The 18,133-nt window shown below is 40.0% G+C and overlaps 1 protein-coding gene across 6 annotated transcripts in view; it reads left to right on the top strand.

Moving 5' to 3' along the window:
- The window catches only part of sun1b (Sad1 and UNC84 domain containing 1b), a 69,698-nt gene extending 53,002 nt beyond the window's left edge, over positions 1-16,696 (top strand). For all 6 annotated transcript variants that reach the window (XM_061974201.1, XM_061974200.1, XM_061974198.1 and 3 more), the window contains 11 exons: positions 2,606-2,796; positions 2,871-3,134; positions 3,227-3,319; positions 6,416-6,507; positions 6,586-6,730; positions 8,945-9,256; positions 9,333-9,417; positions 12,809-12,924; positions 13,016-13,183; positions 13,278-13,370; positions 13,450-16,696. In XM_061974201.1, coding sequence (XP_061830185.1) covers positions 2,606-2,796; positions 2,871-3,134; positions 3,227-3,319; positions 6,416-6,507; positions 6,586-6,730; positions 8,945-9,256; positions 9,333-9,417; positions 12,809-12,924; positions 13,016-13,183; positions 13,278-13,370; positions 13,450-13,566 — 1,676 coding nt within the window. In that variant the 3' untranslated portion in view covers positions 13,567-16,696. The remainder of the gene's footprint in view (positions 1-2,605; positions 2,797-2,870; positions 3,135-3,226; positions 3,320-6,415; positions 6,508-6,585; positions 6,731-8,944; positions 9,257-9,332; positions 9,418-12,808; positions 12,925-13,015; positions 13,184-13,277; positions 13,371-13,449) is intronic.
- The last annotated feature ends 1,437 nt before the right edge of the window (positions 16,697-18,133 follow it).

Here is an 18,133-nt window from a genome sequence, read left to right as displayed (position 1 = left end):
CACGATTAATCGACATCAAATTGACATTATTAAATTAGTGTGATAACGTAACCAGGGTACTTCCACCCGATTGTAGCTGAGATAGGCCATACTTGCCAACCTTCCCGGATTTTCCGGGACACTCCCGAAATTCAGCGCATCTCCCGAAAACCTCCCGGGACAAATTTTCTCCCGAAATTCAGGCGGACCTGAGTGACGTTTCGACAGCCTGTTTTCACGTCCGCTTTCTCACAATATAAACAGCGTGCCTGCCCAATCACGATATAACTGTAGAATGATGGAGGGCGAGTTCTTGGTTTCTTATGTGGGTTTATTGTTAGGCAGTTTCATTAACGTCCTCCCAGGCAGTTTCATTAACGTCCTCCCAGCGCGGCAACAACAGCAGTCACGTTTTCGTCTACCGTAAAGCAGTTCGTCTGCCGTAAACAGTAATGTTGTGACACTCTTAAACAGGACAATACTGCCATCTACTGTACATGCATATGTGACAATAACATCTTCGGCTTTTAGAGAGTGCAGTGCACAACTGCGCACACAACAAGGAGACGAAGCAGAATGCATCATCAGAGAGGGTGTTCAGCATGGTTAGAAAAATAGTGACACAGAATAAACAAGGATGGACAATTCAACCCTTAACTCAACAATGAGTAGATGAGTGTTATGTGTATATGTGTAAATAAATAAATTCAAGTATTTCTTTTATATATATATATATATATATATATATATATATATATATATATATATATATATATATATATATATATAGCTAGAATTCACTGAAAGTCAAGTATTTCTTATATATATATATGTATATATATATGAAATACTTGACTTGGTGAATTCTAGCTGTAAATATACTCCTCCCCTCTTATTTCTTCAGTTTAAGAGCATGATATAGACCAGGGCTTCTTAACCTTTTTGACTTTGTGGCCCGATTTTTCCACAACAGAGGGGCTAGGGGCCCACTCAAATATTAATAGTGAATTAGTAATCTAACTCTTGATTTTAATATCTAACCTATTTAACATAACAGGATAAACCTTAAAGGGGAACATTATCACCAGACCTATGTAAGCGTCAATATATACCTTGATGTTGCAGAAAAAAGACCATATATTTTTTCAACCGATTTCCGAACTCTAAATGGGTGAATTTTGGCGAATTAAACGCCTTTCTAATATTCGCTCTCGGAGCGATGACGTCACAACGTGACGTCACATCGGGAAGCAATGCGCCATTTTCTCAAACACCGAGTCAAATCAGCTCTGTTATTTTCCGTTTTTTCGACTGTTTTCCGTACCTTGGAGACATCATGCCTCGTCGGTGTGTTGTCGGAGGGTGTAACAACACGAACAGGGACGGATTCAAGTTGCACCAGTGGCCCAAAGATGCGAAAGTGGCAAGAAATTGGACGTTTGTTCCGCACACTTTACCGACGAAAGCTATGCTACGATAGAGATGGCAAGAATGTGTGGATATCCTGCGACACTCAAAGCAGATGCATTTCCAACGATAAAGTCAAAGAAATCTGCGAGCGGATGAGGGTATGTCTACAGAATATATTAATTGATGAAAACTGGGCTGTCTACACTCTCAAAGTGCATGTTGTTGCCAAATGTATTTCATATTCTGTAAACCTAGTTCATAGTTGTTAGTTTCCTTTAATGCCAAACAAACACATACCAATCGTTGGTTAGAAGGCGATCGCCGAATTCCTCCTCGCTTTCTCCCGTGTCACTGCGCTGGCAGTCGTGTCGTTTTCGTCGGTTTCGCTTGCATACGGTTCAAACCGATATGGCTCAATAGCTTCAGTTTCTTCTTCAATTTCGTTTTCGCTACCTGCCTCCACACTACAACCATCCGTTTCAATACATGCGTAATCTGTTGAATCGCTTAAGCCGCTCAAATCCGAGTCTGAATCCGAGCTAATGTCGCTATTCCTTGCTGTTCTATCCGCCATGTTTGTTTGTATCGGCATCACTATGTAACGTCACAGGAAAATGGACGGGTGTATATAACGATGGTTAAAATCAGGCACTTTGAAGCTTTTTTTAGGGATATTGCATGATGGGTAAAATTTTGAAAAAAACTTCGAAAAATAAAATAAGCCACTGGGAACTGATTTTTAATGGTTTTAACCCTTCTGAAATTGTGATAATGTTCCCCTTTAACCTTTTTGACTTTGTGGCCCGATTTTTCCACAACAGAGGGGCCAGGGGCCCACTCAAATATTAATAGTGAATTAGTAATCTTACTCTTGATTTTAATCCCAACCAATAGTTATATCTAACCTATTTAACATAACAGGATAAACCTTGTCAATATTTATTAAAGCTTGCGTTAATCACAAATATTCATTCAAATAGGGCTGCAACCCTATGTCAACAAGAAAATGTATCGCCGACAATTATATTTGTTGACAATGATCATGAACACCTGCTCCCAGTGCCACCCACACTGGTTTAAATGTAACTTAGATATTTGGTTTCACTATGTAAAAGCGCTTTGAGTCACTAGAGAAAAGCACTATATAAATATACTTCACTTCGCTTCACAACTTCACTGCTTATTTTTGTTATGAACTCCTTTTATTCTCATACAGCTTTGTGGCTATGGGGTCCGTCCATCGCTGCCCTCTTAGCCTTCCTCCCAGCCGTAAACATCACTGAGTGGCGTCCATCCTCTCCCATTACTTTCTTGTCCAACTTGGTGCCTGCCGCTGCTCCAATTCTTTCACCAAGACCAGAGTCACCACTTGCTCAGACACCAGCCACAACGGTTTCTCAGGCACCAGTAAGCTCGATTGCAATAGTCAATTATAATTTAAAAAGAAACGAGCATACAGAGTCAAAACATTTTCCCCTCAGCCAATTGTTGTCCCGAGTCTGGACTTGGAACGCCTTGAACGTTTGGAGCGCCAGCTCGCCATGTTGTGGGAACGAGTCCAACAGAGTGACGAGAAGCAGGAGCAGCATCACACGGACATATTGAGTCTGTACAACAGCCTGAAGGAGAAGCTCCACACCGAGACAGACAGGGAGAGACTGGGCTTGTGGGTGTCATCCCTGCTCGAGCAGAGGTTGGGCGTGCTGCGAGGAGATCTCAAGCAGGACAGCATACTCAGAGTGCAGGTAAACGGTTAATGTTGACCTTGATTACTGAGCGTCAAGTTTCATGAGTTTTGTTTTGGCCTGAAATGTTTCTTTGCATTTTTTCCGTGCAGAGCGAGGAGCAGCTGAAAGTGCTTCAAGAGAGTCAAACAACACGCTTAGCTGATTTGGAATTGCTGCTCAGCGCTTTGGCTGCCAAGACTGAGGTACACACAACAACACTTCAGAGCTTTCTAAAGAGGAAGAAGGATGTCAATGTCAATGCAATAATGAACTTGTTAGCTACAACATTAGGGCCTCAGTGTTGGCGCTAGGAATGGGGTCCCACAGTTAGGGCTGGGCGATATGGCCTTTTATTAGTATCTCAATATTTTTATGCCATGTTACGATACACGATATATATCTCGATATTTTGCCTTAGCCTTGAATTAACACTTGATGCATATAATCACAACAGTATGATGATTCTATGTGTCTCCATTAAAACATTCTTGTTCATACTGCATTAATATGTGCTCATTTTAAACTTTCATGCAGAGAGGGAAATCACAACTAAGTCGATTTACCAAAACTCTATTTATTAATTAAACAGTTATTAAGCAGTGGCACAAATATTCATGTCATTTCAAAACAGAAAGTGCAAGATTGTCAGAGTCATTTTAAAACAAGCTATTAGTGCGCTTTTGTGCATGATGTCACTAAGATGACATATCAAAACAACACAAAATTAAAGTGCACTTTTTGTACAGAACGCAACTACAATAGTTAAAAACAGATAAAGTGCACTTTTGTGCATGATGTCACACAAGATATTTCAATAACTGTCAAATAAAAATGAGCTGCATAATAGGAAATCTAATAGTGTATGTCCTTCACTATGTGGTAGGTTCCTGCGGACGTTATCTCCTTCTGTTGTTGACTATTTTTTTCATACGGTGTTGATCTGGAAATGGTTGCTTGGGCATTTTGTTGGTGTGGCACCGAACGGAGATGTTGACATGCGGCGTTTCAAGCACTCTTCATTCTCTAGCAGGTGACTTTTCAAATGATGCTACAAATTAGCAGTAATGCTACTTTTGTAGCAACGCTTTTGCCGCATAATTGTTCAACATATTCCCGCTTGAAGCCAAACCACTGCCAGTCGATGGACCCCGTGCTGTTTTTCTTGGGAATTAATTCTTCTTCCTTCAGTTGTTACCAGATTCACACCTTCTTTCTCTCGTAATACCACTCGCACCGCACCGCTAGCACAACAGCTAATGTTACCATGCCGCTACCTCTCTGCTCCGCGAGGCGTGATAGTATGTGACGTATGTAAGAAGGTGCGCTTGTTTTATCTCTCTGTCTGTCGTGTAATGCCCGCAGCTAAAAGCAACTGCGTGAGAATGTATACTCGAATATCACGATATAGTCATTTTCTATATCGCACAGAGACAAACCCGCGATATATCGAGTATATTCGATACATCGCCCAGCCCTACCCACAGTACATTTTTGGGGTCCCACTTTATTGTAACCGTTTTGAAAACAACTATCCTGTTATATCTCACATTCTATATTGTGTTTTGGAAAAAGGCTGTCATAAACGTTACTTAATTCATTAAAAAAAGAATACAAAAGAAAACAAATTTTTATACATATGTAAATGTATTCAGTTATAAACATTAATTCACTTTCTTCTTTCCTTCATGGATCGAAACTTTACCGCTGCCGATATTTTTTTCTATATTTCTATTTAATAAGTTGTGGGGTTATTTATTTCAGTATAAAAGTGTAAAAAAGGTTTTTGCTTCGGTCATGAAATTATCATAATGGTGTACCCACCATATGGGTACACCATTATGCATATGACAAATTGAATTGACTGTTCTCAACATCAGTCGTTTAAAAACCGCCACATCTACACTTTTATGGCAAATATGCCAACAAATTTAGAATTTTGCAAGTTAGTTTCAATGTCATTTAATACAGTGGCACTCAATGCCTCTAGCATTTCATCTCTGGCTTGGTGATGGCCATAAGCTGTGTGTTCCTCTTTAAGAATGGCGGTACATGGGGTGAGTGATGTGTGTAAGTGAGTGGGCAAGTTAGAACAGGGCGCGCTAGCATGTTCATGAGTGTTAATAGCATGTTGGATGTCTGGTTGGCTTTGTGGAAAACATAAAGAGTTGTAACAAATCGACGGCCTCTTCATTCCGACCGAAGAGCGGAATTGTAGGGACCCAAATTGGAGGGTGTTTCTCGGTGCCTGGTGAGGCTGGATGTTTGAAAATCAGTGCACCCGGTCGTAAAGGTGTTCTTTTTCTTTGCCCGTTTACCGTATTTTTCGGACTATAAGTCGCAGTTTTTTTCATAGTTTTCGACTTATATATGTTTTTTTTCCTTTTTTATTATGCATTTTCGGCAGGTGCGACTTATACTCCGGTGCGACTTATACTCCGTAAAATACGGTACATGGCGTGCAAAACATCTTTCCATTTTCATAAATGAGCCATTTGCTTAAAAGTGGGTCCTGAAGCCACTTTTCATTGAAGCTTCGCTTCTTGGGTTTATTACTCGCCATGACGAAAACAGTAACACCCAGGAGTCCTAATCCCGGAAATGCACTATTTGTGATCGATAACACTTTCGGCGAAACAAAATGTAAGAAATTGTACCGGAAATTACTTTGAAGTCAACCAATAATTAATAATTAATGACTTGACCCGGCAAATATAAACTAAACAAAACACCGGCAGAAAGCGCTAATCGGTATTAAAAAAAAAAAATCAGCGTCCAAAAGACGCGCAGATTGACGGAATATCGCGTCCTTTCTGATTTCAATGCGTAAAAAAACACAAAAAACGCCGTTAACTCCAACACTGGGTCTACACAATCTAATAAAAGCTTTATCAAAGATTCACCTTCACACACAATAATAATCCCAGTTTTCGATATGATGCAATTAGGGACATAACGATAAACTGTAATAATGATAACAACGGTAAAACTCCAGACGTAAAATAATCGAAAAACCCTGATTTATAACAACACTTGGATCAACCTGCCTGCGTGGGACCCTTGTTCCTTGGGTACCACACCTCTCGTTACATCCCGAGATGCAATGTAATTTTATACTACTGCAAGCTGTAAAACACATTGTAAATGACTACCTCTTAGAGTGTCATTCATAACTTCATTTTTTTGTTTTGGAATTCACAAGACCAGTGACTGTATCTGTAAATGCACCAGTTTGTAATGAGATTCACTGTGTATTTTTTGTGTTTCATAAAAGTGACCCATTCTATTCCACTGTGTGTTAGGGGGTGCAGCAGAAACAGCGGCAATATGAGCTTGAGAAAGAGGACGTGAAAAAGGAATTTGTCGTTGCGGTAGAAGACACACCTCCCCTTAGGTACCAACAACACATTTTAGCGCTATCATGACAAAATGTACCTTCAAAAAACTAAACTGTGTGTTGTCTTTGCCGCAGTGTGGGTGTGCAGCAGGAGGACCATGATGCTTTGCTGGCAGAGGTACGAAGACTTGAGTTGGACCTGGGCAGAATCAGGCAGGACCTGCAAGGTGTTATGGGATGTAAGGGCAAGTGTGAGCAGCTGGACTCGCTGCAGGAGACGGTAAGTTTGCAACTCATCCCCTTAGATCGGGGGTCGGCAACCCACGGCTCGAGAAAAGCATGCGGCTCTTTAGCGCCACCTTAGTGGCTCCCTGGAGCTTTTTCAAAAATGTATGAAAATGGAAAAAGATGAGGGAAAAAATATGTATTTTTGTTTTAATATAGTTTTTGTAGGAGGACAAACATGACACAAACCTTCCTAATTGTTAGAAATCCCACTGTTTATTCTAAACATGCTTCACTGATGAGAGTATTTGGTGAACACCGTTTTGTCCTACTAATTGTGGAGGTCATTGAACTCAATGTAGTTTGTTTACATGTATAACTTTCTCCGACGCTGCCAGAAGAAGACTTGTTTTATGCCACTCCTTTGTCTCATTTTGTCCACCAAAACTTTTTATGATGTGCGTGAATGCACAAAAGTGAGCTTTGTTGATGTTATTGACTTATTGGAGTGCTAATCCGGCATATTTGGTCGCTGCATGACTGCAAGCTAATCGATGCAAACATGCTGTCTCGGCCAGCTGTATGTACATATTGCATCATTATGCCTTGTTTGTAGGTATATTTGAGCTCATTTAATTTCCTTTGCGTATATCTTGTGCGTATTTAATTTATATTTGCATGTCTCATGAGACATTATCTGTATGTAATATTGGCTGCATTTCTGATAGTTGTTTGTGTGCCATGTTGTTCCAGACCACAGCAAACGTTACCTAGCTTGCAAAATTTTTTAAAAATTCTGTAAAAGAAGACGGCCGGTCGTTTCCTTTAGTGTACAGCTCCACTAATGGACATTGGTGTGTTACTTTCAAAGGCAAAATTAAAGTATTGCTAAAACATAATTTTATATGGGACTTTATTTTATTATATGTATAGTACATGTTCCAAAAAGAAAAAAGCATAAAACACAGTATATTTAAATATACTAAATGTAAAAAAGGGAATACATATTCAAAATAAGATCATTAAATGAAATCTAGTTTGGTTACGCCATCATGAGCGCAACACAAAGGTTGTAAAAGTTTCAACTACAATTCTAAATAAGATGTCAAAAGCAAACTAAAATCAAATACACACAGCTTAAAGATTGATCAATATCTATTAGTAGTATTTAGTAATACATAAATATGATGATTTATCAAAATATAAAAGAAATATACCTGAACAGAACGATCATGATGGTTACACCAAAAAGTAACATTATGAATCGTGTTTTTCCAAGTTTTTGGGGCATTTTTATGCTATTTCCAAGCATCTCCTTCTTATTATCGTTGATTTTAAATGGTCAAACTAATGCATATTATATATGCATGTCCTAGTAAACAAAAAAAAGTCATATTTACTTTGATTGTTACATTTTGAAGTACATTTGTGCAGGTGGGTGCGAATATACCCATTACCAGAGCTGTACACTTTAGCTTGGACACACACATCTATACTTTTGGCCAGTCTAAGCCAGTAATTTCCAAGAGTTATCTCACCCTCTGAGAAGCCTCCGTTTTACTAATGTTTTCTAATGTAAAAATGAAATAATGTAAAAATAATAAAAATAAATATTACATTTCTGGCAACGAAGATTTGCGTCAGCCTGTGACACATTGTGATAGTAGGCTATTATAGCTAATATAGACACATCATGTGTAGCCTTCATTAGAACACTTATATAAGGCTTTACATTTTTTACGGCTCCAGACAGATTTTTATTTATTATTTTTTGGTCCAATATGGCAATAAGGCAGCACGGTGGTACAGGGGTTAGTGCATGTACCTCACAATATGAAGGTCCTGGGTTCGATCCTGGGCTTGGGATCTTTATGTGTGGAGTTTGCATGTTCTCCCCGTGACTGCGCGGGTTCCCTCCGGGTACTCCGGCTTCCTCCCACCTCCAAAGACATGCACCTGGGGATAGGTTGATTGGCAACACTAAATTGGCCCTAGTGTGTGAATGTAGGTGTGACTGTTGTCTATCTGTGTTGGCCCTGTGATGAGGTGGCGACTTGTCCAAGGTGTACCCCGCCTTCCACCCGAAGCAGCTGAGATTGGCTCCAGCACCCCCCGTGACCCCGAACGGGACAAGCGGTAGCAAATGGATTGATGGATGGTCCAATATGGCTCTTTAAACATTTTGGGTGCCGACCCCTGCCTTCGATATACAGCTTCCTTTTTCACTTTCGTTTCATAGCAGTTTTATTTTGACGTGTCCTCTTTCCAGATAACTGCGCAGGTGTCCTCCCAGGTGCGTAAGGAGTTGCATGCTCTGTTCTATGGCAGCGGCTCGTCGGGAGAGGGTCAAGGGGAGGTGCCAGAGTCTCTGGTCCTCTGGCTTTCTCAGCGCTACGTGAGCACGCCCGATCTGCAGGCATGGCTCGCCTCTCTGGAACAGAGAATCATGAGGAACGTGTCCATGCAGCTGGAGCTTAACCGAGCTCAGACTCTCGTTGAGACAGAGTCCAAGGCGTCTTTGGCGCACACAGTGACCGACTCTGTGCATATTGCTACTGCAGCCGAAGGGCTGACAGAAGAGGTGATGTGTTTAAACTGCTTAACATTAGTTTTGGGCTTTTATTTGATGTTAACATTTGCAATGTTCTCTATCCCAGCATGTAAAGCTGATTGTCCAGAATGCGTTGAAGCTCTACTCTCAGGACAGGACTGGTCTGGTGGACTATGCCCTGGAGTCTGGAGGTAAGGAAAGCCGTGATCCTTATGACCAGTCCATAGCTGACCCTATAATGGAGGCAAAGGGATTAGCTTGCTTGCTTTCCATACTGTCAGTATCAATGTACTATGTTTTATGTAGCCAGACTGAAAGCTCTATAAAGATGTCTGCTGACCTAGATGATAGGCTGCAGTGAGCACCAGTGTTAAATCTACAATCATTTATTACTCTCCCTACATATGTATCTATTGCGATATATATTCCAGCCTCCTGCAAAAACAATATACCGTATTTCTCGGAGTATAAGTCGCACCGGAGTATAAGTCGCCCCTGCCGAAAATGCATAATAAAGAAGGAAAAAAACATATATAAGTCGCACTGGAGCCCGGCCAAACTATGAAAAAAACTGCGAATTATAGTCCGAAAAATACGGTATATGTAACATTATATTTGGTAAATGATAGTAGAACCATTTCAAAAGGAGTTACAAAGGCTCCTACTTTTGCAGCTGATGTATGCAGTCACATATTCAATCATTTCAAAACTATTATAAAACTACTTGTTAATTTATTAATGTTAATGGATGGTTACTTTTTGCTGGAACATGTTAATATCTTCACTTGTCTTAAAATGTACTAAGCTTGTTTTATTATGTTGTTCCACTACTTGATACTTCACCACATAATGTTCAATATCATTGAATGTTTACGTTTTTGATTTGAAATTATAATCAGGCGAAACCACAAGATGGTGATGTAAAAGTATAAATTAAATATATGATTTATTTCCTACTATTGGATTTGGTTTAAATCTTTTTGTTATAGCCCTTAAAGCCCACCTCCGTCCAGGGACTTACTTTACGAATTCCCATCACTAATGCATAATAAGCAGTAACGAGCCACATTTGATTATTTTTAAAATACTATTTATATATATATATATATATATATATATATATATATATATATATATATATATATATATATATATATATATGATGTATGTATGTATGTATGTATATATATATATATATATATATATATATATATATATATATATATATATATATATGATGTATGTAAATATGATGTAATGGAAAGGAGTGTCTGATGCTGAATGTCAATAAGAATTAAATGGGAAAAAAAATTCAAATACTATTAACAGTCTATTTCATTTTATTTTTCCATAAGTTACAAAGTATGTACATTTGCCAACATTACGGTGACAAACAGAACAAATGTGTAGAAATGTTTTACCCGGAATATAATACAGCGCACATCCTAACAACAGCCTTTTCCTTACCCTCCCTTTTCACAACAATCGCTTTATGACGAAAGCGCCGTCAGGAACCAACGATAGGCCCATTTGTCCATGCATCCATCCATTTTCTACGGCTTATCCGTCTCGGGGGGGGCTGGAGCTTATCCCAGCTGCACTTGGGCGGAAGGCAGTGTACACCCTGGACAAGTTGCTACACTCACATTCACACAAGAGGGCCAATTTACTGTTGCCAATCTGCGTATCCCCAAGTGCATGTCTTTGGAGGTGGAAGGAAGCCACAATAACCAAAAATGACAAAAGATTTTGTGATAAAAACTACGGTACTGTAGTAGCGACCGTGTATTGATACTATACTTGGTATTGTTACTGTCGATATTTGTTAATGTCAATTTGCTCTAAGCATATTGTCCTATGGTGTATCGTGTAGAATGTTTAGCCATTCCTTGGTAAGAAACATAGTTTATTTGCCACTATGTAGGTGAGGATTGCTGACGTAGAAGTGGCTTTGCACTGTGGAGGGATGTTAGCCGCTAGCGAGGACGCTACACTGTGTTGAGGAGGTCAATTTTGCAGGACACAGCTGCAATGTGTCATCAACATGAAATGAAATTAGTTTATTTCGGTCATATAATCAACCATTTTGTTTGATCAAATTAACCACAGATTATACATTTTAACAATCATACACATGCACATACAAAAAGAAAAAGGAATAGGCTGAAGCCAAGGCTTATATTTGCCTATCCTATACATTCACGGAAAATTTGATTACCTGGAACAGCAACGTTCAAAAAAATCAATGGGATGAAAGTAATCGTTGCTATATTTTATAATTTTCCCTTATTTCACCTTTCAAGGCTTTCTTAAACCTTAACAAAGAACTACATGTCTTAAACTCATCAATGAGCTTGTTCCACCATTGAACTCCTGAAACTGAAATACATTTGTATTTTATGTTCGTTCTTACTTTACATATTTCAAAAATCAATATCCCCGTAAATTATAGTCGTCTCCTCTTAATTTAAATAACCTAAGAATACAAGCTGGAAGGCTGTTGTTCTTTACTCAAAACACAATTTCCATCGTTTTTAAAAACACAATATCTGAAAATTGATATAATTTACATATATTGACTATCGCCCAACCCTATCTCCAATGTATAGTATGTAGGATTGATACGATAAACTGTGATGTAACTAGGGGTGTGGGAAATATCGATTCGAATTCAAATCGCGATTCTCACTTTGTGCGATTCAGTATCGATTCTCATTTTTCAAAAATCGATTATTATTTTTTTCATATATTTTTTTTAAATTATTTTTATTTTTATTTATTTATTTATTTATTTTTTTGTAATTAATCAATCCAACAAAACAATACACAGCAATACCATAACAATAAAATCCAATTCCAAAACCGGCCTAGCAACACTCAGAACTGCAATAAACAGAGCAATTGAGAGGAGACACAAACACGACACAGAACAATCCAAAAGTAGTGAAAGAAAGATGAATATTATCAACAACAGTATCAATATTAGTTACAATTTCAACATAGCAGTGATTAAAGATCCCTCATTGACATTATCATTAGACATTTATAAAAAAAAATTAAAAAAAATTTAAATGAACAATAGTGTCACAGTGGTTTACATTTGCATTGCATCTCATAAGCTTGACAACACACTGTGTCCAATATTTTCACAAAGATAAAATAAGTCATATTTTTGGTTCATTTAATAGTTAAAACAAATTAACATTATTGCAATCAGTTGATAAAACATTGTCCTTTACAATTATAAAAGCTTTTTACAAAAATCTACTACTCTGCTTGCATGTCAGCAGACTGGGGTAGATCCTGCTCAAATCCTATGTATTGAATGAATAGAGAATCGTTTTGAATCGGAAAAATATCGTTTTTGAATCGAGAATCGCGTTGAATCGGGAAAAAAAATCGATTTATAATCGAACCATGACCCCAAGAATCGATATTGAATCGAATCGTGGTACACCCAAAGATTCGCAGCCCGAGATGTAACTACCACTATAGTCCTCAATTCATTTATTTCTTTGTCAATTATGTACTAGTTTATGCCACCCAGAAGCAGTGTGCGATAACTACTGTAATTGTGTTTAGGTGGCAGTATCCTCAGTACTCGCTGCTCTGAAACATATGAGACCAAGACGGCCCTCATGAGCCTGTTTGGTCTCCCACTCTGGTACTTCTCCCAGTCTCCGCGTGTTGTCATCCAGGTAAAGCCACGTGTCGTTGTGATAATATTAAGACCACTTTAGTAAATTATAAAATGTTTTGAAATACTTTTCCTCGCCCCTCCTCCATCAGCCTGACATGTACCCGGGTAACTGCTGGGCATTCAAAGGCTCGCAGGGTTATCTGGTGATCAGGCTTTCACTAAGGATCAAGCCCACATCCTTCTGCTTGGAGCACATCGCCAAAGCCCTGTCACCGACTGGAAACATCACCAGTGCCCCTCAGAACTTCACAGTCTTTGTAAGGAACACTACTTTTTTCTTTTTTTAAACAAAACAGGTGTTTTTAACCTTACAATATCAATGATACAATATGGATGTTGGCTCATGTACAGGGTCTAGATGATGAGTATCAAGAAGAGGGCGATTTGCTTGGTCAATACACTTACCAGGAAGACGGAGAATCAATGCAGATTTTCCCCGTTCAGGTAATTTCAACTATAATGTTCAGAACATGAAATAAAAACGGTATTCTGTGTACAGAACAAAGATTCCCTTGCCTTTCAGGAGCCGACTGCCAAGGCCTTTCAGATAATAGAGGTGCGCGTGTTGTCTAATTGGGGACATCCAGATTACACCTGCTTGTATCGCTTCCGAGTCCACGGAGAGCCAAGGCCTCAGTGAACCAACTACCACTATATATACACGCACACTCTCAATATATTTTTAAAAAACTCAACCTATCTGTAAATAGCTCTTCCAACTCCTGAGGTGAAGACGCTCCTGTTGATGTTTATATGCGAGAGAATATCCAAAAGATTGTCGAAAGAAAGTAAGCCAAACTGGATCACGGAGGTGGGTTTGTGTTGCTGAAATACTCACGAGGATGTCTGCATGAGTGAACAAAAGAAGATTTGAAGTCCAAATCGTGTTTTCCTCTTGCACTGAATCAACACATGAGGGCACAAGACAAAACAATTGGAAAGGAATTAGGACATACCGCATCCCGATCTCATTTGGGGTGTGTTCTAAGTCATCCACAATAAATGTTTCCTCTTGTATTTTACTTTGGGTGGCTGGGCATCATGCCACTTTTTTTGGGTTGGTCAGAAAATCTGAATGTTTTTCTACTTTGGAGGCTTGATGCAAGTCCCCCTTTAAGCGCACTGCAGCACTACACTGAACAAAAATATAAATGCAAATCTTCTGTTTTTACTCCTATTTTTCAAGAGTTGAACTCATAAAGATCTACAACTTTTACTATATACACAAAATACCTACTACTCTCAAATAGTTTTTCATAAATCTGTGTTAGTGAGCATTTCTTTTTTTGCCAAGATAATCCATCCCACCTCACAGTTGTAGCATATCAGGATGCTGATTAAACTGCATGATTATCGTACAGGTGTGCCTTAGGCTGCCCACAATAAAAGGCCACGCTGAAATGTGCAGTTTTATAACAGCACAATGCCACAGATGATGCAGGTTTTGACTGCAGGAATGTCCACCAGAGCTGTTGCCCATTAATTGATTGTTCATTTCTCCACCATGAGCCGTCTCCAAAGGCGTTTCAGAGAATTTGGAAGTACATCCAACCGGCCTCACAAAACGCAGACCACATGTTACCACGCCAGCCCAGGACCTCCACATCCAGATTGTGCATTTCTCCACCATAAGTCGTCTCCAAAGTCGTTTCAGAGAATTTGGAAGTACATCCAACCGGCCTCACAAACGCAGACCACATGTTACCACACCAGCCCAGGACCTCCACATCCAGGAGGTGCACCTCCATGATTGAGACCAGCCACCCAGACAGCTGCTGCAATAATTAGTTTGCAGAATCAAAGAATTTCTGCAGAGACCGACAAACTGTCTCAGGGATGCTCATCTGCATGCTCGTCGTCCTCATCGGGGTCTCGACCTGACTGCAGTTCGTCGTCGTAACTGACTTGAGTGGGCAAATGCAGATATTCAATGGCGTCTGGGATGTTGGAGAGGTTCTATTCACGGATGAATCCCAGTTTTTACTTCTGGGCAGTTGGCAAACTGGCGTCAACGTTGTGCAGGTGCACCTCCATGATTGTCTTGAGACCAGCCACCCGGACAGCTGCTGTAACAATTGGTTTCCAAAACCAAAGAATTTCTGCAGAAACCGACAAACTGTCTCGGATGCTCATCTGCATGCTCATCGGGGTCTCGACCTGACTGCAGTTCGTCGTCGTAACCGACTTGAGTGGGCAAATGCTGATATTCAATGGCGTCTGGGATGTTGGAGGGGTTCTATTCACGGATGAATCCCAGTTTTTACTTCTGGGCAGTTGGCAAACAGCGTGTGTGGCGTCAACGTTGATGTCAACGTTGTGAATTGAGTGGCCCATGGTCGAGGTGGGGTTATGGTATGGGCAGGCATATGTTACGAACAACGAACACAATTGCATTTTATTGAAAGCATTTTGAATGCACAGAGATACCGTGACGAGATCCTGAGGCGCATTGTTGTGCCAGTCACCCGAGACCATCATCTCATGTTGCGGCATGACAATGCACAGCCCCATGTTGCAAGGGTCTGTGTACAATTTCTGGCCAGCATACTCCCATTGAGCATGTTTGGGATGCTGTGAATCGGCGTATATGTGTTCCAGTTCCTGCCAATATTCAGCAACTTCGCACAGCAATTGAAGAGGAGTGGACCAACATTCCACAGGCCACAATCCACAACTGTGCAGTGCAATACAAAAATGTGTTGCACTGCATGAGGCAAATGGTGGTCACACCAGATACTGACTGCTCTTTGACCCCCCCAGACCTCAATAAAGCAAAACTGCACATTTCAGAGTGGCCTTTTGATTTGGTCAGCCTAAGGCACACCTGTGCAATAATTATGCCGTTTAATCAGCATCTTGATATGCCACATTTGTGAGGTGGGATGGATTATCTTGGTAAAGTAGAAGTGCTCACTAACACATATTTGTGAACATTTGAGAGGAATAGGTCTTTTGGGTATATAGTAAAAGTTTTAGATATTTGAGTTCAACACGAAAAATGGGAGAAAAAACAAAAGTTGCGTCTATATTTTTGTTCAGTATATAAACCACTGACCTAAGGAGCTCTGTACATTAGCCAGCATTGATATAGCGTGTGTGTGCTTATGAAAGGATTTTGAGGATTGCAACCAGCATGTGGCTCTTCCTGACCTACTACTTTTTTTTTTAAATGTACATTTTCATGAGTGTTCTCTATGAAAGACATGTGCCTAGATCTCCAATTGGCAATCAGTACAGAAAGGTTAACCTCGAGTTGTCTCCTTTCTCGGTTACTGCTTCCCTTTATCCGAAGCCCAGACCGAATGTAATCTGTACATTTGTATTGTCTATATAGTTATCTGCTTTTATCAATGTTGATTTATATTAAAAAAACAACCCGTTATTATTGTTTAACCATTATTTCCACTGTTACTCATGTTTTTTTTTGTTTGTTTTTTGGTCATTTGTTTTTAGGGGTTGATAATGTTTTGTATGGATGCACTGCAGAAGATGCCATCGAGAGTTTGTTTAAAGAACTTAGATTTTTATTTCAAATATACAAGAATACCTAAAATATGTACAATTTGTTTTTTCACAGTCTTATTTATTAAGTCAATTGGTGACTGCAGAATATAAGTTGATGCAATGTATATTTTGTCTAAAAAGCTCTTCAGTGCATTTTGGAAGCGTCTTGGGGATTTTTCTTTTTTTTTTAAAGATAAATTGCTATTTTTGTTCTCATTTAAGACAACTGTTCTGGAAGATATTCCAATAAAACATTTAATTTTGAATAGTATTTCTTTGTTCACAACCCAAGGTCAACGTTAACAAATATTTGTACATACACTTTATTGCCAAAAGTATTTGGCCACTCATCCAAATGATCAGATGATCAGAATCAGGTGTCCTAATCACTCGGCCCGGCCACAGGTGTATACAATCAAGCACTTAGGCATGGAGACTGTTTCTACAAACCTTTGTAAAAGAATGGGCCGCTCTCAGGAGCTCAGGGATTTCCAGCGTGGAACTGTCATAGGTTGCCACAACAAATCCAGTCGTTAAATTTCCTCGCTCCTAAATATTCCAAAGTCAACTGTCTGCTTTATTATAAGAAAATGGAAGAGTTTGGGAACAACAGCAACTCAGCCACCAAGTGGTAAGCCATGTAAACAGACAGAGAGGGATCAGCGGATGCTGAAGCGCATAGTGCAAAGACTTTCTGCACAGTCAGTTGCTACAGAGCTCCAAACTTCATGTGACCTTCCAATTAGCCCACGTACAGTACGCAGAGAGCTTCATGGAATGGGTTTCCACGGCCGAGCAGCTGCATCTAAGCCGTACATCACCAAGTCCAGTGCAAAGCGTGGGATGCAGTGGTGTAAAGCACGTCGCCACTGGACTCGAGAGCAGTGGATATGTGTTCTCTGGAGTGATGAATCACGCTTTTCCATCTGGCAATCTGATGCACGAGTCTGGCTTTGGCGGTTGCCAGGAGAACATTTCGGGCTGCATAGTGCAGTGTGTGAAATTGGGTGGGGGCGGAATTGTGGTGTGGGGTTGTTTTAGTGAAAGAAACTTTAAATGCTCCAGGATACCAAAACATTGTGGACAATTCCATGATCCCAACCTTGTGGGAACAGTTTGGAGCGGGCCCCTTCCTCTTCCGACATGACTGTGCACCAGTGCACAAAGCAAGGTCCATAAAGACATGGATGACAGAGTCTGGTGTGGATGAACTTGACTGGCCTGCACAGAGTCCTGACCTGAACCCGATAGAACACCTTTGGGATGAATTGGAACGGAGACTGAGAGCCAGGCCTTCTCGACCAACATCAGCGCGTGACCTCACCAATGCACTTTAGGAAGAGTGGTGGAAAATTCCTATAAACACACTACGCAACCTTGTGGACAGCCTTCCCAGAAGAGTTGAAGCTGTGATAGCTGCAAAAGGTGGACCGACATCATATTGAACCCTATGGGTTAGGAATGGGATGGCACTTCACTTTGTGAGTCAAGGCAGGTGGCCAAATACTTTTGGCAATTTAGTATATATATATATATATATAAATGTAGGCTCATACAACTTATGTGTTTGTCTTGTCTTTTTAAAGCACACAACAACCCTAATGTGCGTCTGCCCTCTTTTCCCGGCAATACTCGAACGCTTTCCTTCCTATCAACGTCACTTCCTTATCTCTCCCCGGAAGTCCCGCCCCCCAGCCAAAGCC

Source organism: Nerophis lumbriciformis, linkage group LG22, assembly GCF_033978685.3.
Source record: "Nerophis lumbriciformis linkage group LG22, RoL_Nlum_v2.1, whole genome shotgun sequence".
In the NCBI taxonomy this organism is placed as follows: domain Eukaryota; kingdom Metazoa; phylum Chordata; class Actinopteri; order Syngnathiformes; family Syngnathidae; genus Nerophis; species Nerophis lumbriciformis.
This window is presented reverse-complemented; position numbering and strand designations above follow the sequence as displayed.